The sequence below is a fragment of the Sorex fumeus genome, unplaced genomic scaffold (assembly GCF_029834395.1).
Source record: "Sorex fumeus unplaced genomic scaffold, SorFum_2.1 ptg000122l, whole genome shotgun sequence".
Classification (NCBI taxonomy): Eukaryota; Metazoa; Chordata; class Mammalia; order Eulipotyphla; family Soricidae; genus Sorex; species Sorex fumeus.
In genome coordinates, this window is record NW_026606179.1 from 38,811,345 (window position 1) to 38,833,363 (window position 22,019).

At 46.4% G+C, this 22,019-nt stretch overlaps 1 protein-coding gene across 1 annotated transcript in view; it reads left to right on the forward strand.

Annotated features, from left to right (window-relative positions):
* The window catches only part of NUP93 (nucleoporin 93), a 113,502-nt gene that overhangs the window by 16,441 nt on the left and 75,042 nt on the right, over positions 1-22,019 (forward strand). The window contains exons 2-3 of the mRNA XM_056136199.1: positions 2,003-2,195; positions 11,705-11,822. Of these exons, the coding sequence (XP_055992174.1) occupies positions 2,017-2,195; positions 11,705-11,822 (297 nt within the window). The 5' untranslated portion in view covers positions 2,003-2,016. The remainder of the gene's footprint in view (positions 1-2,002; positions 2,196-11,704; positions 11,823-22,019) is intronic.

Here is a 22,019-nt window from a genome sequence, read left to right on the forward strand (position 1 = left end):
ATTTTATTTTACATTAACATTATTACCATGATTCTGGCCTCTGGGATTTCAGGAGTGTAACAGAAGCCATGGGTTTAAAACAAACAAACAAACAAAAAGTACAATCAACACGAGCTGAAGTAGGATAACACTCTTTTGTAAGCTTGGAGAGAGGAAAGAGTCAGAAGAGAGAGAACTCGGGCTCCAGAGATCCAGAGTCAGAGCCAGAAGGAGAGAGGTTCCAAGATTGGGGCCCAGGAGAGAAGGAGGCAGAGAAAGACAGGAGTGAAGAGGATTGGAATAAACTACTATTGATATAGACCGGCCTGGCCCTCGTTTCTTCTTCCGTCTGCCCTTGGCCAACAGCCGTTCCGATCCAGGCCACACACAGCGGCTCAAGAGCACCGAACGCAGGTGGTGAGACAGTGAGCCCGTGAACACACAACCTTCGGCGTGATAAGATTTTACAAGCTACTATTTGAAAACTTTTGATCTTTTTAAAAAATGAATAGTACAGCAGGTAGGGTGCTTATTACCTTGCATGTGACCAACTGGGTTCTTTCCCCAGTACCACATATGGTCCCTCAAGCACCAATAGAAGTGATTCCTGGGTGCTGAGAAAGGAGAAAGCCCTGAGCACTGCCAGGAGTGGTCCACAAATAAATAAAAAGCCAAATTCTTAACTTTAGCAATGTAATTTTTTTTTCTTTTTGGGTCACACCCGGTGATGCTCAGGGGTTACTCCTGGCTTTGCACTCAGGAATCACTCCTGACGGTGCTCAGGGGACCATATGGGATGCTGGGAATCGAACCCCGGTTGACTGCATGCAAGGCAAGCACCCTACCTGCTGTGCTATCGCTCCAGCCCCAGCAATGTAAATATTTTTAATGATGCCGGTAGTATTTATCTTCTGTTGATTTAAATAGTGGTAGGCATTAAAATGTGTTTTTTAATTGTATTTTTTTTTTGTATTGAATCAATGTGAGATACACAGTTACAGAGTTCATGTTTGGGTTTCAGTCATACAATGTTCCAACACCCATTCCTTTACTAGTGTACATTTCCCACCACCAATGTCCCCTGTTTCCCTCGTGCCACTCTCCTCAGCCGCCTCTTTTGGACATTACGATTTTAATACAGGTACCGAAAGGTTGTCACGTGTATCCCTTTACCACTGTTGCAGCACACAGTAAAAACATTTTCTTGCTGGAGAACCTTATACAAAAGTGACATGGTGCATATAGGTCATAATATATCCATTAAATCTCAGTACTGTTCATAGGACCTTTCTTTTTAATTGTCAGATAAACAGGTGATCTTTCTAGTAATATTCCTGATCTTGAAGCTGGCTGTTATTTACATCAGCATAATTATCCGTGGCAATGGTAATGATGCAGTCTTAATGCCCTGCATGCTGTCCCTAACGAGCAGCCGTGGATCTCTGGTCTCAGTAAGCCGGCAAGCTTAGGAGGGTGTGCATGGAGACCTGGGATGCACGGAGACTGAGTTGTACAGCAGTGTACAACTGCTAAGTCAGCAGACCTGATTCTGCCGGTCTTGGTTCAGCCACATTGTAGCACTGGACCTGGACTTGTTCTGAGTGTCCACTCTGCTCAGGCGCCTCGCGACTTAGACTTTTGGGGAATCTTGGGATGCAAATTGCCCAGCACTTTGGATGCTGTTTTTCACCTCATCCGGAAGAGAAATCAGAGCGAGGGGAGATGGTTTAACGTCTGGGGGTCTCGTGGCTTCCATTTCCTTGTCCACCTTGAGTCTGGTTGGAGCAAGGAGTCCTAGACAGTGTCTCTGCATTTGTTCTGGTGGCAGAAACCCATCCTGGGGCAGCAGCGCGCAGAGGAATCATTTCTTTCCTATCTGACTCAGTGTCTCTTTCGGGCCTGTTCCTGGGCTGTTCAGGAACAACTCCTGCTGGTTGATGAGCTCTCTCCATGTCTGCTTCACTCAGCCTGTCACGGTCACTTTGCCTTGACTGAGGGCCCGTCTTTCCTCTGCCCCACCCAGGAGCTGCGTCTCTGATGGATACCGAGGGCTTTGGCGAGCTCCTGCAGCAGGCTGAGCAGCTCGCTGCCGAGACCGAGGGCATTTCGGAGCTTCCCCATGTGGAACGGAACCTGCAGGAGATCCAGCAGGCGGGCGAGCGCCTGCGTTCCCGCACCCTCACGCGCACGTCCCAGGAGACAGCGGACGTCAAGGCGTGAGTACTGCTGGGGGGCAGCACTGGGACTGGGGGGCTCGGGTGAGGCTCCGTGTCTTCCTTCCCTCCTGCCTCGAGCTTGGGGGCGGTTTGGTGAATGACAGCCCTTCGCCAGATGCTTGGGAGCTCAGGCTCTCGTCAGCATCCTTGCGCTCCCTCTCCTGCTTGTGGAACTTCCCAGCCCAGCTGCCTCGTCCAGTCCTTGTTGCCCATAGCACTGGCAGACGTGGTCAGGCTGGGTAGAAGAATCTTGTCATGCGCTACACAGCAGCTGCCCGGGGTCACTGCTGCGTGGCTCATAAACTGCTCCCACAAGTACATTAGTACACGCGGGCCCTTCAGAGAAGCGTTAACCCTCAGAGCCAGCGCACGCTCAGCAGTGAGCGGCCTTTGAGAGCACTTGGGAGGAATTGATGAGCAGTGACGAGCAGCCCTGCAGAAGGTCCGTGGCTCTGCAGCTCGGAGTCAGGGGCTCCTGCGGCTGCTTCCGAAAAGCCTTGGAAGCGCAAGGAAGGTGGGCACGCTGGAGATGGGGCCGGCCGCTGCTGACACCAGCCTTGCTCACGCCGCTAGGGGTCCCCATTCAGCCTGGATCATCTCTGGGGCCGCCACCCTCACTTTGACACAGTCCTAACCTCAAGGACTTCATAATTTGAGAAAATCAGGAGGGGTAAAAGAACCTTGCTGCTTTTCATAGACATGATGTATTGAGAACTTCCTGTGCATTGGAGGCTTGTCTGATTTTGTATGGGGGCCACACCCAGCTCTGCACAAGCCTTACTCCTGGCTCTGCTCTCAGGGATCACTCTTGGGGGGCTGAGTGGTTCTGGGGACTGAACTGGGATTGGCTATGTGCAAAGCATGTGCTTTAAGCCCTGTAAGTATCTCCCGGCCTAGAAACTTGTCTGGATTTACAATTTTGTTTAATTCTCACAACTAGCATTTAGGCCTACTGGTTCCCTTTTTCCCGTTGAATAGCTCACACTCAGAGCAAGTGGCACCGCCAAGTCAATGGGTATTTATTATAATTAATAGTAGTACTTGTTGTTGTTGTTATTTTTGTGATAGTAGACACCGGGAAGCAACAATTCCTGGGTCACGTGGAAGTTCTAGTCTTAATTCTTAAAGGAGTCTGTACACTGTTGGAAGTTACTTCCTTGAGGCTGGAGTGATAGCCCAGCGGGTAGGGCATTTGCCTTGCACGCGGCCGGCCCGGGTTCAATTCCCAGCATCCGTATGGTCCCCTGAGCACCGTAAGGAGTGATTCCTAAGTGCAGAGCCAGGAGTAACCCCTGTGCATCACCAGGTGTGACCCCAAAATGAAAAACAAAAACAAAGAAAAAGAAAGTTACTTCCTTTCATCAGCTTTCTTTGGATCTAAACCCTCTGATTGTGCTGCTGAGCTAGTAAGGATGTTGGGGAAGCTCCTCTGTTGGTGACCCCAGAATCTCACTTTTTAAAGAATACTATAAGTCTGGGTTCTGTTGGTGTGGGAAAGGGCCAGCCAGGGAGCCTGGCTTAAGGGGTTGCTTTTGACCACCTGACCCTGTGGCTGAGGCCGTGTTTCTCACCCTGTCCCCTGTGCTCCTGCCGGCCTGGACACGCGTCTGCTTACTTGTGCTCCTCTGGGTGCCTGCAGACGCTGCGCCCGTGTTGTGCAGAGGCTGCTGGAGCCCAGGACCACGGTGCCAGCTGAGTCGCTATAGTTATCATTTAATTGCATCCGCTTCACAGCCTACTAAGAGCAAAGAGGGAAGATGCTTTCTTGGTAACAATTATCAGTCAGGCCTGCTTTCTTGTAAATTTCCATTCTTTTCTCATCTCTTTCTACCTTAAATTCATCATTTTAGGGAGGAGGAAGTTGGCATGTTGAAAGAATGGGTACCGGGTGGGGCACTTGTCTAAAATGAAACCAAAGAGTTGATGACTGTATTTTTCCATCTTCTCAATAGGCAGAGACATAACATGTGATGTGAATATTTTAGTACAGGATGAGGGCAGGGGAGAAAACTGAGTTGGAAAATTTTTCTTAAATGAAATGTTGAAGGCAAGCTGTGAGATTTTAGTTGTTAGATTATAGATCGAAGATTGAATTTTCTGTATACTCCATTGTTTAATGTATACTCCATTGCTTTGTTGCAGGTTGTATTTTAAGGAATAGATTTGGAAGCTTCTCTCTCTCTCTCTCTCTCTTTCTCTCCACACACACACTTTCAAAAAATTTTAAAATTTTTCGATATTGTTTGGGGGGCTACACCCTGCTGTGCTTAGGGCTTACTCCTGTGCTCTGCTCAGGGTTCTGGTGGTGCTCCAGGGTCAGATGCCATGCCGGGGATTGAACCCAGGTTGACTGTGTGCAAGACAAGCATCTTTCCCACTTTACAAACTCCCCGCTCACTGTAGTTGTTATTTTTAATAGTATACTTCATTCACACATAAAGAAGAATGTGCATAGAATATATAAAATATAAATCCAGCTTTCGCAGAACTTCAGCACTTGTCCCAAACCCAGCTTGCCACTGGTTCACGTTCCTTGGGCTGCAGTGACACGTTGGTGTTCTCTGTGCTGCCCTTGCTGTAGCCACAGAGATGTGGAGTTGTGGCAGAGACGGTAGCATCTGGATGCTGGAGTATTTTCTCTCTGTTTTGGAAGTTGGCTGACTCCATGAATACCTGTGGCACTTACGCCAGTTAAGACAGAATGGGACCAATAGCTGCAAGTCATTGGGCACCCACCCTTGCTCTCATCAGGAATGACTCTTAGGATCTCCGAGTCAGACTCCAAAGTCACACAGCTTGGAGGTGTGCCCAAAAAAATCATCCATGGTTTCCTTTCCCTAACTTAATGTTCTCAAAGACAGACCAGTATTGTCATTCTCTCTCATGTTTCCTTCATGATCATGCAAAGCTTAGCACTGCACTGCACTGTCCTCTTGTTGTTCATCAATTTGCTCGAGCGGGCACCAGTAACATCTCCATTGTGAGACTTCTTGTTACTGTGTTTGGCATATCGAATACGTCACGGGGAGCTTGCCAGACTTGGCCGTGCGGGTGAGATACTTACTCTCGGTAGCTTGCTGGGCTCTCCGAGAGGGGCAGAGGAATTGAACCTGGGTGGCCAGGCCAGCCGCGTGCAAGGCAAATGCCCTACTGCTGTGCTATTGCTCCAGCCCATGCAGGGCAGATCTGTTTATTTTCCCAAAGGTGTGCAACAAATCATAACTGTTTTTAGGCTAATGAACTATAGATTTGCTTTCTAAAATACTTTCTGTTAGTCAGGTGTTATGCTGGCACCTTTGCACGCCAGATCTGTGCTTCTCAGAGTGAGCCTGTGAAATAAGGAAGGGCCCCTGTCTCGGTGGTTGAGGCGCATCAGGTAACAGGTATCCAGATCAGAACTGGAAGTCCAGTGTGGTCAGTAAGAACCGCTGACATTGGTGGTTGGTGTCCTTCTGCCTGGTCTTCACAAACCGGAGAGGCGGGAGAGGAAGGGTTTTAGGGTTTTTGGGTTTTGTTTTGGGGCCACACGCACCAGTGCCTGGCTCTGCACTCAGGGATCACTCCTGGTGGGGCTCAGGGATGGAATGTGGTGCTGGGGACCCAACTGGAATGGACAAGTGCAGGATAAGTATCTCACCCGCTGAAATGTCGCTTCAGCCCCAGGCAGCGACGATCCGCCCTGACCTCCCGTGTCTCTGGGAGAAGGACACTCGGAAATGCAGGGTGCGAGGTTCTCAGAGAGTGACGGGTGCTGCTCGGCTGTCTCCCAACTTGCTCTCTGCTCCCCGCTTATCCCCTGCCCTCCTGCTCTCTTGGGCCAGCAGCCCTGGGCCTTTCCATCTAGGAGCTGCCACCTGGCTTATGGACTTAGGGCAGGAAGCTGGAGGTTTCTGATAGAGCCTTTATTTATTTATTTATTTATTTATTTATTTATTTATTTTAATGAATCACCAAGAGATACAGTTACCAATTTACAAACTTGCGTGATTGTATTTCAGTCATACAGTGATCGAGTACCCATCCCTCCATCAGTGCCCATTCTCCACCACCAGTGTTCCCAGTATCCCTCCCGCCACCCCCGACTATCCCCCTGCTTCTGTGGCAGGCACATTCCCTTTTACTCTCTCTTTCCTTTTGGGTGTTATGGTTCGCAATACGGATACTAAGTGGTCCTCATGTTTGGTGTTATAGCCTACTTTCAGCACACATCTCCCATCCCGAGCGAGCCCTCCAAGCATCCTTTACTTGGTGGTCCCTTCTCTATCTCAGCTGCCTTTTCCCCCAGCATGTGCTGCCGGCTTCCAAGCCGTGGAGCAAACCTCCTGGTCCTTATCTCTACTATCTGTGGGTGTTAGTCTCCCATTCTGTTACTTTATATTCCACAAATGAGTGCAGCCCTTCTATGTCTGTCCCTCTCTCTCTCTGACTCATTTCACTTAGGAGCCTTTATTTTTAAAACGATCTCTACCTTCGGTCTCCTGCCTCCTTCATCAGTCCTTCTCTGTCCCCACGTTGGACTCCCACGTAGGTATTGCTAGGAATTAGAATAGATGCTACCGGAGTGATTCCAGGACACGGTGAGTAAAATAGAAATACCAGTGCAAAAGAATGCTGCAGACTCTCATTTTAACTTAAGAAAGCAAGTGAAACAGGTTCTTTATTCATGGATTGGAGGTCTTAAGATTATTAATATCTTAATGCCCCCAAATTGAACTAGATCGATTCAGTGCACTCCCTCTCAAAATCTCAGTGGGCTCTGTGTTTTTTTTTTTTCTTCAAGAAATTGACAAGTTGATCCTAAAATACAAGAGACTAGTAAGGCCAAAATGAGTCTTGCAAAAGCAAAAGAAAGTTAGAAAACTCACAGTTCTACTGATTTTGTTTTTGGCCACACCTGGTAGGGTTCAGGGCTTATTTCTGGCTCTGTGCTCAAGGGTCACACCTGGTGAGCTCAGGGGACCATATGCGGTGCCGGGGATCGAATCCTGTTCGACTGTGTGCACAGCAAGTGTCCTGCCCTCAGTCATATCTCTCAGGCCCCACAACTCACATTTCTTTTTTTTTTTATAGCAATTTTTTTTTATTTAAGAAAAAAATACACAGTTTTTAAAATTTGGTCTGATTCAGACCTCACTTGCTGTTTTACATAAAGCCAATCCTGGCACAAGAATTTGGGAACTTGTAATTTATGTAAAGGCTAATTCTAGGAAGCACAATGGAGGGAACAGGTAAAAATGGAAAACTCACATTTCTAGTTTCAAAATGTCCTGTCAACCTGTAGTAATGGAGACTGTAGTACTGGCATAAGGGTAGACCTGCAGATTAATCAAATAGAACTATGAGTCCAGAAATAAACACCCCTTATCTGTGATCTGCTGAGTTTCAACAATGTCCTGACTAATGAGAAAAGAATACTGTTTTCAGCAGTATACGAGTACAGCTGGGTATCTCGTACCCAAAGAAATAGCATACACTAAATATCAGCTTCAGTTGTATCACAGACCTAGAACTAAAACTAAGAGCTAAAACTTGAATCATCATCTGGATTTTAAATCAGAAAAGCACAAGTGACAGACTCAAAACAAAACCAAAAAATCACTAAATTCACCTTCACCAAAATCAGAGGCTTTTGGGGCTGGAGTGATAGCATAGAGGGTAGGGCGTTTGCCTTGCACGCGGCCGACCCGGGTTCGATTCCCAGTATCCTGTATGGTCCCCTGTGCACTGCCAGGAGTAATTTCTGAGTGAAGAGCCAGGAGTAACCCCTGAGCACCGCTGGGTGTGACCCCAAAAAGCAAAAAAAAAAAAAACAAAAAAAAAAAACAAAGGCTTTTGTCCTTCACAGGACACTCGAAGAGAATGAGGAGACAGGCTCTCCCTCGAGCACGGGTCGCCTGCTCATTTTCTGATCTGGTGAAGCCTGTGTTCTCTCTGAACAGACGCTTCTCCCTTTCTCTCCACTGACAGCATTGTAAATTAAGTTTCAATAGAAAACGTTCTTGCTTCACCAAGAAGGCACGATGCAAGGAAAGAAGGATTCCACAAAACAGGGGGGAAAAATTTGTAAGTTATTTATCCGATAAAAGAGGCTAGTGTCCAGAGGATGAAGCTGCTCTCCAAAGACTGGATCTTTATTTGTTCGATTTATGCGCAGTATTCAGATAGTAGAGGTAGAGAGGTAGGAAGTGGGGTTGTGATGGGCTCTGAAACGGTGACCGTTGCCAGTGACTCTGAGTGTAACGGCAACTACCAGGTTGCTGTACATCAGCGAATTGTATGATGATGAGTTATGTCTTGGTGACGGCGTGAGTAAAAAGCAGAAAAGGAAAGGATGGAGGGCATTAGAACCACACCCAGACTCCAGGCTTCACCCAGTGCTCACCCAGAGGACTGGAAAGGCAGTCGGTGGCTGCACTGTGCATCAGGGGCTAAGAGATGTATCCATGTGTTTGCTGGTAAAGATTTGCGAAAGGGAGGGGAAGGCTGGTGTTTCTGCCCGAAAGCCTGGTGATGCCGCTTCCAGGATGGCATGGGAGTCGTATAGCTGCATGGCAGAGACAAATCTATACAGGAGACCATTCTGTATACAGCCTCTGTTTCTGTAGAACTACTTGGTAGAGTAAAAATGGAAACGTGAATTCCTTTCTTTTACCATTAAGTGTGTTCAGGATGGGGAATCTCGGGTGCCATGCCTTACAGGTTTTAGGGCTACTGATGCTGCCAAATTTCTGAGTTATTCAGAAGAAAACAGAACTTTCAGATTTTATTTTTTGAGGGGAAAAACCATTATAATTCAGAGCAGCAATCCAAAATTTTTTTATCTAGTTCCCTAAGCTTCTTTTGGAAATGTTTCAGACATTTGTGAGACTCTGTTTTTTTTTTTGGTTCTTTTTTTGGTTTGTTTGTTTTGTTTTGTTTTGTTTTTCTCTTCATTGTTCATTGTTACGGGCTGGAGCGATAGCACAGCGGCAGGGCGTTCGCCTTACAAGCGGCCAACATGGCCCACCCGGGTTCGATTCCTCCGCCCCTCTCGGAGAGCCCGGCAAGCTACCGAGAGTATTCGATATGCCAGACACAGTAACAACAAAGTCTCCAATGGAGACGTCGCTCGAGCAAATCGAGGATCAACGGGAGGGCCTTTTTCATTGTTACATTGTCCCAGATAAGCAGAAATAAAGCTAGCCTATTCCCATCACAATAAATTTAAAAGCATTTATTGGTCTGATAACAGCTTCCTGTATTGGACTGGGGGCAGAGGAGAGCTTGAAGATGCACTGCAGATGACATTTGACTTTTGAAGAGAAGCCTTGGCGAGTTGGCCTTAGATCTTTTGCAATCACTGATCACTCTGGACTTTTAGCTTCCTCACCTAATAATGTTTCAGTAGCCTTATTCCTGAAGCTTCTAAAATTTTGTGGTTCCGGACCCCAAACCAAAATGCATTCCTCTGTTCAGTGCATTGAATTTTAGCTATTCATAATATTTGGCCAAAGTTTTGGACAAACTTGCAGGCTATCGAATGTAGCCTGCCCACAGGGCAGAGTCTGGCAAACTCCCCGTGGCGTACCAAATATGCCAAATACCAGTAACAATGATGGGTCTCATTCTCCTAAAGAGCCTTGAATATAATCTCAGGGCTAGGATGAAAGAGACGTTACTGGGGCCTGCTCGAGGCAATCGACGAATAACAGGATGATGAAATGAAATGAAAAAAGTATTTGGCTGTTCATAATAGCCAAAATCTGTAAACAACCCCGGTGCCCAGGAACAGATGAGGGGATAAAGAAACTTGTACACCATGGAATACTACCCAGCCAAAAGGAAAGATGAAGTGACTCAGTTTGCTGATACAGGGATGGATCTGGAGTATCATGCTGAGTGAAATGAGTCAAAGGGAGAAGGAGAGATGCAGAATGATCTCACTTTGTGACAGTAAAGGAACATAGTTGGGGAATAACTAATGCCCAGAGGCAGTGGAAATGAAGAGCAGGAGCACTTAGTAGGACTCTTGCCTCAGTGCGGGGCGGGGAACAGGTCAGGGAAGGGACCGCGACAGCAGTGATGGAGGGGAGGGCTTACTCTGGACGGGGACTGGGTGGTGAAAGTGGGCCAAGTGAAAGGCGCTGTTTGATCAGAAACAGTGTCGAAAAGCCGCAGTGCCTGAAAGGGGATGTGGGGGGAGGTGCCTGCCCAAGAGGCAGGCTGGAAGCGGGAGGGAAGGTGGGGACCGTAGATGGAATGAAGTGGGCAGCTGCGAAGGGGTCAGTATTGGAACATTGTACATCTGAAACCCAGTGAATAGCTTCGTAATTCGTGGTTATTGAATAAAGTTTTGTGCTTCACCGTACCTGTCTTTACAAAGGTCTAAAAGAGCAGTGGTCGGCGCATATGCTGCCCGAGCCCATGTGCTGTTTGTGCCCACGTGGCCGAGCACATGTGGTGCTCGAGCACATGTGTCGCTCACATCTTCCCTCTTGAAATGTGTACTTTCATGCTTTCGTGTCTGATGCCGGCATGTGCGTAGAGGCTCTCTCCGCCCTTGGAGAAGCCCGTGTTCTCTCTTAGTACGTTACTCTCTCTCCCTCCACACCTTAAAAATCCTTCAAATAAAGTCTGTTTATTTAAAAAAAAAGAATCAGTGGTCTTCAGCCTCTGGTTGTAGGCAGGGTGAAGACAGGTCGGAGAACTGGTAGAGCAGGTGGAACCTTGCGTGTTGCCGACCCAGGCTTGCTCACTGGCACCACATCTGGTGCCCTGAGGTGATTCCTGACCACTGAACCTTCCTGGGTTTCTTTACCTTGAGGTTTGTTGTTCTCTTGCCCACCCCGTGGTTTTCAACCTCTTAGTTTGCTTTGTTTTTGTTTGGGGGCCACACCCGAGGATGCTCAGGGATTACACCTGACTCAGATCACTTGGGAGTGGGGCTTGAGGGCCTGTGATCAGTGTTGGGGACCCAATGCAGGACAGCTGCGTGCAAGGCGAGTGCTTTATCCGCTGTCCTCTCTCTGGTTCGTTGCCCCTCATCCCCTCCGGCCCTGTAGAGTGGTGTTCAACAGTAACTTTTTCAGAGATTAGCACCAGTGTGTGCAACTCTGTTGGGAACTATTGATCTGGTCTCTTTTTTTTTTTCTTTTTGGGTCACACCCGGCGATGCTCAGGGGTTACTCCTGGCTTTGCACTCAGAAATTACTCCTGGTGGTGCTCAGGGGACCAGATGGGTTGCTGGAAATTGAACCCGGATCGGCCGCGTGCAAGGCAAATGCCCTACCCGCTGTGCTATCACTCCAGCCCGATCTGGTCTCAGTTTATTCCAAGTCAGGCATGATCCGGATGTTCTTTCTTATCACCAGGTGTAGCTTTATTTCTGTCACTTCAGGTGAGGGATCTTTAAGGAGGGCTATCCAAAACAGCCCTCTGGAACTGGGGGGCTTTGAATAAAGAGTACTGTGGTGTTCCGTGAGACGTCTGAGATGCTCTAACCCTTTCTCTCGGTGCTTCTGCCCTCCTAGGTCGGTTCTTCTGGGGTCTCGGGGACTCGACATATCTCACATCTCGCAGCGACTGGAGAGTCTGAGCGCAGCCACCACCTTTGAGCCGCTCGAACCGGTGAAGGACACAGACATTCAGGTGAGGGGTGCGGGAGAACCTCGCGGCACAGGCGGGGACACCTGCCCGTGTGGCCGAGGGCCAAGGCCCAGGGCCTTCGCTGACCAGCTGACTTAGGAATTCAGCATGCTGCTGTGGCTTCTCTTTTTCCAAGAATAAGAGAGCAGGAGATTTGGCTCTCGAAGTGTGGTGGGGAGCACGGGCCTGTTCTCGCACTGCTCTGGGAGGTGCAATTGAAGACAGCCATCCTGACCTGCGCTGTCCAGGTCACTGCCACTCTGAGGACAGATTTCTTTTCTTTCCTCGGGCCCAATCCAAGGCCAAGAGACGTTAGTTGTAAGTCTCTCTTGTTTCCTTTGCTAGACGTCAAATAATCTTTACGATTTGTCTTTCTCGTTTCTTTTCTACATCTCGCTTGTGTTGGTGGGCAAAGAGCTGGGGAAAATTTAGAGTACTGTTTACTGAAACCTGCCATTGATTTCTAGGAAGTAGTTGGCTGCATTAGTGGCACCAGGAAATGGTCTAATAGAGCACTCCAGTCTCATTTAGCCTCGCGTGCCACGGGCACAATTTATTGCTATTTTAATCTGATCAGAGATGAGTGTGTGTTCGTGTGTGTGCGCGCACACACAGTTATTAAGGAAAAAAATTGTCCATTTAGTCTTGAGGAATTGGAACATTGCATTTGAGCTAGAGTGAAGGGACGGTGGCGTATCATTTTTATCAGTGATTTATCCTCGAAATGAGAGGATGCGGGTCAACTTAACACAAATGGAGACGAATTGTGTTGCTGGATATTTCAGGATTTGCTTGAATTGATGCACTCTATCACGCTCCTCTTCCCGGGAACTGCTTGAAGGGCTCTGACGGCCACGATTCTGTTGTATGTATTCCAGATAAGAGGCCTTGTACTTGGAGTTGAGAACGGCATCCGTTGTGAATAGTCATTCTTTTCCTTGGGTTTTGGGAGAGGGGAATTAGGCCACCCCCGGCAGTGCTCAGGAGTCACACCCAAGTATTGACCCCACCTGCCCAGGTGCCTGAGTACTATTGGGAGTGGCTTTCAGAAACCCTGAGACTTTCCTGGAGCACTCTCTCCCACCCCCCAGTTCTCCCAACCTCTCAGGGTGAAAAAAGCCTCATTTTCATGTAGTTGTGAGGAGACATGAAGTCTTCATTCGTACACTTATTATTATTTTACATTTTGCCTGTTCTCTTTTCATCTTCTCTTTGAACTCTGAATGCCCTATAAAATTTTTACAACAGGGATGAGGTGGATGAATGAGATGGAGTGCATTTGAATAATCACCATATATTTGGGGTCTTATCCTCAAGAGTGTAGGAAGACATGACACGTGCTGAAGAAAACTGTTGTTTCTCAGGTTTAAAATGCCGAAGGGGTTCGTTTTACATTTCTTTGTCACATTTGGTAGACCCAGCAGCATCACGGGTTTCTACTGGAATGGTTCTCTGGTTTCTGCTTTGAGGTACTGATGACAGGTTTAGAAATATGTTGACTCATAATGATTATCTCCTCTACCCCTCTGTTTAATGCATGAACACTCTTCTGCAACACCCCCATTAGGCGGTTTCCTAGCAATGTGTGCTCGGTCACATCAAAGAGAGCTGCTTAATTTGGAATGAGACTGAGTCTGAGTTTAGTGCTGCACCTCTGGGAAATCTTTGAACCTCCATGTCAGAGTTTGACCTCAAACTCTGACTTTTGTGGAATAGCTTTAGAAGGTGAAGTGTTAGCCAGGTAACTCTTGATTAATTAGGAACTGATGATCCTGACCTGAAATAAAAATTTAGGTGAATGTGTGACTTACTATTTCTGGGAGTTTGTTTGATGAGCTGCTGGTTTTAAAATCAGCCCTCTGTTGACTTTATATGCTTGCCAGCAAAGCCTTTTGAAGCAGAAAGTTGAAGTTTGATTTTGTTTTTTGGGCCACATCCGGTATTGCTCGGGGGTTTATTCCTGCCTTTGCACTCAGGAATCATTCTGGCAGCCTCAGGGGACCCCGTGGGGTGCGAGGGATTGAACCCAGGTTGGCCGCATGCAAGGCAAATGCCCTATCTGTTCTACCGTCTTTCCAGCCTCAAAAATTTGCTTTTTAAAAAGTCGGGGCTTGACTTGGTCTGTGATGGCTCTAGTCAGTGGTCAGGATTGGAGGCCATAAGTTGTATTGTGTGCCTCAGTCGCCTTTGCTGTAATTTGCTACCAGCAGAGTCAAGTCCTTGCCTGACTTCTTTAGGTAGAGTTGGGGGCAGGGGTGATGGGTTAGGAATCAAACCCCTACCTCATACATGCCAGACACATGCCCTGACTGTGAGCTAGTAGGGCACATCCTCCACCCCTAACTTACGCAGTAGTCAGAAGACATGCCAGCGCCCACCTTTAATCACAGAACGACCTTCTTCTTTACCCCTTGCATAGTAGGTGGTGGTTGTGTGAGAAGAGTAACCATCTTAATATCTCTTAGAAAAACCGGTCAATATCCCAATGTATTTTTTCCCCCTCATTTACCTTAATGCCTTTAATTGAAATAGAGTTCTATGAGAGAAATAGATCTAATGTACCATGGATGATGTGTTATGTCGTGAACAAAAGTTTAGTTATTTGCAGGCCGATTGTATTCTGGCCTTTCCCTCGAGTGTGAGCATTTCAGGGAAACTGTCGAAATAGCCCGAATTGCCCCTGAAAATGGACGCTGTAGTTTCTCAGCATCAGGCTGTGATAGTTTGTTGTGGCAGCCCACTAACCTAATAAAGTTCAGCGATGGTATTGTTTATAAATTCAGATTAAACTCCCAGGGCTAAGCCACGACAAATGCCACCAGTTTAGTGGTTTAAGACATTAGAAGTTTATTTCCTTTTAGTTCTGATGGCTAGAACTTTGAAAATCTGCGAGTCGAGGGCATCACTCCCTCCCGGTCCCGCTTCTCAAGGTGTCGCTGATTTGTGGCGCTCCTGCTCCGGTGTCCTGTGTTCTGGGTGTGTGTTCAGATCGACCTCCCCTTCTCTCAGAAGGTCCCCGCTCACACAGGCCCTCCCCAAACACGGGAGCGACTCATCTTGAGGTCCTTAAATTACATTTGCCAAGCTATTTCCAGTGAAGGCACTCACAGATGCTAGGAGTTAGCCTTGGACGTCTCTTTCTGCAGATACACTGAGCCCCCTATAGTGCCAGAACGTTGCGAACTAAATTCATTGTAGCTAACAGCATCTGCGCATCGAGTTCTCACAGCTGTGAGGAGTGCTGGGCAAGGCACCTGCTGTCCATGTGACTGAGTGCGGGCTTGGCCCAGTGTCGGGCTCATCCTCTGGTCCTCTCACGGGCTGCTGGGAAGTGAGGTGGGCTGCCCATGGGATGCCAGGACCGAAGCCGGCTTGATCCCGGGCACGGCGAACTCCCTGCCCTCTTGTCTCTCTAGCCCCTGGACAGACATTTTCAACCGGGAAGTGTTTATACTTCGGCCACCCAATTTCTTAACCTTTTCTTTCACCTGTTGGACTTGAGGTCTTTGCTCACCACTTTGGTGGCCTGCAATAGCACTTTTTAATTTTTATTAAAACACCGTGGTTTACAAAGTTGCTCCTAATACAATTGTTTCAGTCATTTAGTGTTCCAACCGGAGTGACCTTTCCTCCACTAGTGTCCCCAATTTCCCTCCTAATCCCAATCTGCACCCTTAGGTACATAACACATTTACTTTATGTTCCTTGATAGCATCTTTTTAATGTCTGTCACTGTCACTGTCCTCCCGTTGTTCATTGATTTGCTCGAGCGGGCCCAGTAACGTCTCCATTGGAGACTTTTGTTGTTACTGTGTTTGGCATATCGAATACATCACGGGTAGCTTGCCAGGCTCTGCCGTGTGGGTGAGATACTCTCGGTAGCTTGCCGGGCTCTCCGAGAGGGGCGGAGGAATCGAACTCGGGTCGGCCATGTTGGCTGTGTGCAAGGCAAACACCCTACCGCTGTGCTATCGCTCTAGCCCTTTTAATGTCTAATTTCTTAATTTCAGTCTAACACACTAAGACTTTCCTTGTGTATTAGTTTTTTCAGTCTTCTCAAATATCTCTTCTATTAGTCTGCAAATCTAGTATGTTGGCTTTGCAGCTTAGGGGAAAAAACCCAAAATATTCTTAATGTTTCCCTATAGAGTAAACAAATTTAGATTCTGTTGCTGAAATTGACTTAGCAGCCAATGCAAGTCTCAGCTAAGTGAAAATTCATCCTCTTCTGTCTTAATGTCTTCTTTGAGAACGTTAAAATTAAACTCTCAAAAGAAAGGATAAAGTAATTAATGAGAAAGAATCAAAGAGAGACTGATTCATTACATATAAGACTAACTTTGCTATTCTGATTATTTCTTAGAAATTTGTTTTGCTTACACGGTAACCATATAAAACATTCATTATTTCTTTCATTTTTTTCTGTCTCTGGCCTTAGAAAAATGAAGCATGTTAAGACCAATCTTCGCTTATCTTTTAAATAATAAGAAAAGCATAAATGGCTTTGGTAAGCATAAAAATGAATTATTCGGGGGCAGGAGAGATAGTGCGACTGGCAAGGTGCTTGCTTTGCACCCAGACGACCCAGGTTCAATCTGTGGCACCCCATATGATTCCCTGAGCACCACCAGGTGTGATTACTGAGTGCAGAGCCAAGAGTCAGCCCTCGTATTACTGGCTATGGCCCAGCATCCTCCTCAAATTAAGATATGACTGTTTAGATGCAGCTACATAATAGCTAAAAGGAAATGGAGTTGAGTTGTTGGTTACTTGTGTGTTTGTAATAAATAGTGGCAAGTTGTTGATAAGGAATTGATTTCAGAAATTTGTTGGCAGTTTTATGGAAACTGGTTGTCTAGCCTGGCTGGAGTGCAGGGATGTTACTGGCAAGATAGATTGAGGAAGAATGTATATGAAGCTTTCCCTACTCGGAATCAGTTGAGGGAAAGAGAGTGGGTGGACAATACTTAATTCCGGGATTATTTTAAAGGGATTTTAGAGTATTTTAATCGTTTTAAGAAAGTAACTGAAGCCCCAGTGTGTGAGGTCAGAGAAGAAAAGAAAGGGGGGATGGCGGGGGGCAGGAAGAGACAGATGAGAAGCAACAGGGGTCAGGTCAAGGGGGTCACGTACAAGGGTGGTGTTGAGGAACGATCGAGTCAAATATCCAAGCCGGAGAGTCAACAACACTGAAACCTAGAGACCCAACTGTAGCAACTGAACTTAGAAAGGTGCCTGTCAAGAGGGCAGGCTGGAGGGGGCACCAGGGAGCCTGGGAACATTGGTGGAGGGCGGTTGACACTGGTGGTGGGATTGGTGCTGCAATATTGCATGTCCAAAACCGAACAGTGACAGCTTTGTAAGTCATGGTGCTTAAAGAAAGAAAAATGTTCATTCAGTAGTCTTCATTATGTTCTAAAAATCCTTGTTATTGATTTCTCAGAGGGAATTAAATTTTTTCCAGTTTTAGTAAGCATCTTTCATTCTTAAAAAAAAAAAAAAGGAAAGCAAATGAAACCGATTATGTATGCCAAGGAGAGGTCTTACCAGAACTGCTTTAGTAATAAATTCAAGGAAGAAATAAGGTTTATTCATGATTAGTGTCTGTTGTGTACAGATTATTTGTATGGTGATTCTGAGAAATGGCTTTAAGTCGGCAGAACATACTTTACTTTCATAATTTTTCTGCTCTTAATCTGCTTGATAGGCTTTTGGGGGTTGTACTGGTGATTTAACCCAAATTGGGTGATTTGGGATTTTGAATTGATGAACTCTGAAGGAATAAAACCTAGCTCTATTGTGAACTGTTTTCACATAAGGACACTATAGGAGACTTGTATTGCATCTAATGTGAGGAATTTGGTTAAGCATTTTTGTTCATTAACCTCCTTTTCATAGTCCTCTTGCCCCTGAGAGTCAACATAGATATTCTTGATGACCTTTTTTTGGAGTTATGAGAGGACTAGTGAATGTTTGAATCTTGTCCCTCATAGCCTCTAACAGCCATCTATCCTGGACTTAACCCGTAGACAGTGCTTTTGGATTCAGTAGGGAGTGACTCTCATTCTTACCTGGTCCAAGGCCTGTTTGGGAGAAGCCCAGCCTGGGAGAGAGATGCCCTCTCCTGGGGCTCATGGCCTATGAGAGAGATGCCCTTCTCTGGGCTGAGGGCTGTGAGAGAGGTGCCCTTTCCTAGAACCCCAGGTACATTTTAGAGCTCCCTTCAGTTATACTTGTGGGACTGCACGTGGAAGGCATACAGGTCACTGTGTATTTATTCAGGGCTGTGTTTCTACCAGTGTTTGGTCTCCTTTCTGAACATAGGGTGTTCCCATCTACACCCTGCACCCCTTCCTCAATTAATGAACAGATTTTTCTGTTCCTTAGTATTTAATGCTGACCCAGTATTAACCTCTGAGCAGTTTTAAGAGTAAATAACACTATCCGCTATTGTGGTCTTAAAGCAAAGATTCTGTCTCTTAGGACTTTGTCTTCTTTTTTTAAAATTTTTTAAATTAAACTGTGAGATAAAGTTGTCCTGTACATTTCCTTCACCTGTACATTTCCCGCTACCTGTGTTCCCAGTTACCTTCCCGACACCCCCCAACTCCAGCCTCAGTCTATGGCAGATCTCTCTCTCTCTCTGTCTCTCTCTCTCACTCTCATTCTCACTCTCTCTCTTTGTCTGTCTCTCTTTCCTCCCTCCCTCCCTCCCTTCTTCCTCCTCTCTCCTCTCTCTTTTCTCCCTCTCACTCTCTCTTCCCCCTTCTGATCATTAAGTTTGCTGTACAGTACTATACAAGTCTCACAATTTGTTGTGAGATGTTACTGGTGCCCGCTGGAGCAAATCGATGAACAATGGGAGGACAGTGCTACTATAAAGTTATCATGTGTATCCCTTTTACCTATTTTCCACACTCAGTTCTCATTCAGAGTGATCATTTATAACTGTCATTGTCACAGAGGTCCCTTCTGTATCCTAACTGCCTCTCCCTCTTCCTCCAACTTGTGACAAGTTTCCAACCATGGACCAGTCCTCCCTGACATTTGTATTGTCCTTGGGTAATAGTCTCATACTGTGTTGTTTTTTCTATATATCACAAAAATAAGTGTAATCATTCAATGCCTGTCCCTCTCCTTCTGACTCATTTCACTGAGCATCATATTCTCCATGTCCATTCATTTATAAGCAAATTTCATGACTTTATTCTTCCTGGTGACTGCATAATATTCCATTGTGTGGATGTACCATAGTTTATATTGAAATGATAATCAAAAGTCTCCCCCCAAAGAAAAACCCTGGCCCAGAGCAATTCACTAGTAATTCTTCCAAACCCTTAATTTAATAAATTATTTATTGTCAGTCCTTTTTAAGCTTTCCAGGAAATTGAAGAAACAGAAACATTCCCAAACAGTTTCTATGAAATGTCATCCTGATACCAAAAGCAGAGACACCACAAAAAAAAGAAATATACAGGCCAGTATCCCTGATGAACACAGATGCAAAGATCCTCAACAAAATACTAGCAAATAGAATTCAACAAGTCATCAAAAAGGTCATAAACCACAACCAAGTAGAATTCATCCCGTGATGCAAAGATGGGTTAACATTCACTAGTCAGTCAACATAATATACTATATCACTTAATCACTTAACTTCCCATTAGTCATCGATTTACTCGAGCGGATGCCAGTAACGTCTCCATTCGTTGCTGTCTCATGCCAGTGTAGCCCAATGGCATCTGTTCGCTCTGGGAACATGAAGAGCCTCAAACCGATCGTTCATGATCTTGATGAAGAAGTCTGACCATCTGGTAGGTGGGCAGCCACGCGGTCTTTTGACATCCTGTGGGATCCAGTCGGTAACAGCTCTAGTCCAGTGGTCGTCTTTAAATCTCATTATGTGACCAGCCCATCTGATTTTTGACACCTTGGCAAATGAGACAGCGTCCCTGATTCTTGATCATCGACGGAGGTCGAAACTCCGGATTCTTTCTCTCATTTGAGTGAAACGTGATATTCCAAGCATAGCTCTTTCTATTCTTCTTTGGGAGACCTGAATAGCATTCTCATCCTGTTTACCTAGGGCCCAGGTCTCTGAGGCATATGTTAATGCAGGAAGAACAGTGGAATCAAAGAGATGTGCCTGGAGCCGGAGGAGGGTCTTCGTCCTCTTAGCTATTTCTTTGATGTTCTTGAAGGCGTTCCAAGCCTCTCTCTTCCTTCTGCGCAGCTCGGGTGCCAGGTCATTTGTCATGTTGACTTTTTGACCCAGGTACACATAGCTGTTGCATTCGGAGATGGTCGTTCCGTTGAGAGTGAATGGGGCGTCAGGAACGAGGCTGTTTCTCATAAACATTGTCTTCGTAAGATTCAGCTGTAGTCCTACCTTTCCACACTCACGGTCAAAGTCGGCCAGCATTTGTGCCGCTTGGCTGATGTTTGGTGTTATTAAAACAATGTCATCAGCAAAGCGGAGGTGGTGTAGCTGCCGACCATCTATCTTCACTCCCATTCCTTCCCATTCCAGTCGTCGCATGATGTTCTCGAGAGTGGCACTGAAGAGTTTCGGTGAAATGGTATCACCCTGCCGAACCCCTCTCTTGACATCAATGATTACTTCTTTGTAGAATGGTGAGATCCTGGTAGTGAATCCACAATACAGCTCACGGAGGATCTTGATGTATTGGGCTTGAATGCCCTGATTGGCTAGGGCTTCAATGACCGCTTCCGTCTCAACAGAATCAAAGGCCTTCTTTAAATCAATGAACGTTAAACAGAGCGGCATCTTGAACTCCCGAGAAACCTCAATGAGCTTGGTTATCGTGTGAGTTTGGTTATCCATCGAGGACCTGATGGTACAAGCGCGAATGATCAAGTACGACATCATTGGTCTGACCGAGACAAGAAGGCACGAATCTCACCATGCCGTTTTCGACACTGGAGAAGAATTGTTCCTCGGAACATGTGATAAAAGAGGTGTCGGAAGCGTCAGTGTCCTTGTCAACACAAACTTGGCCATGAGCATTGATTCATTCGAATGCCTAACAACCCGAATCGAACATTTACATTTGAATAGATGTGGCTCACTGCCGGCAGTTTCTATCTTCGTTGTCTACGCACCAACATCTCATTATGATGAAAGAGAAATCGAGAAGTTCTACATGGAGCTGGAGAAGTTCTTTAAAGAAGACCACACCTTCTACAAGATCATTGTGGGTGATTTTAATGCCAAGATAGGACCGAGAAGATCAGCTGAAGAACTTCACATCGGGACCCATGGCCTAGAATGGAATGAACAGGGTGAGAGACTGAGTTCATCATGTCGACCAAGACCATTCATGGTAACTCACAGTTCCAGAAGGCAGAATCTAAACGTTGGACATGGGAGTCTCCCGGTGGACGATTCCACAACGAAATAGACCACATCATATTCAGTCGACGGTTTTGCCTGACCGATGTCGCTGTTGTCCCAAAATTTCGAATGGGATCGGACCACCGTCTCCTTCGTGCAAAATTCTACTTCACAGAGCAGGGAGAAAGGGCTGCAAAGTTTAAAAAGAGAACTCCCAGAACGACCACCTACTGGGAGCTCTTTGGCACTATTGCGGCAACATGGGAAGATGCCATTGTTGACAACATTGACGAGGAATACGATCGACTGGTTCAGCACCTCCGTGATTGTGCGAGGAACGCCAAGAGAGAGATAGCCACAAAAAAAGCCTGTCTTCGAAAACTCTTGAGCTTATTCACCAATGTGGTTTGGCGCATGCCTCAGGCAACCGCAAGCTAACGTCCGAGCTCGCAAAGCAGTGCAGAGATGTGATCAAGGAAGACCTCAAAGAGAGAAGAGCAGAAGTGCTGGTAGATGGAGCAGAAGCCGGGAAAAGTATTCGTAACGCCCGCCTGTCCTTCGCCAACTACAAGACCAAGATGACTGCCCTCCGACGTCCTGATGGATCCATCACATCCTCCAGAACGGCAATGGAGAAGATTATTCATGACTTCTACTCAAATCTCTTCGATAGCCATGTCCACTTGCCGACATACCAAATTCCACAGGATGGATATGTTGTTCCCAATGTTCTCCCTTCCGAAATCCAACACGCCATTTCGTCAGTAAAGAAACGAACAGCACCCGGCCCAGACAAGGTCAGACCTGAACACCTGAAGAACCTGCCGTCAGTACTCATCAATTCA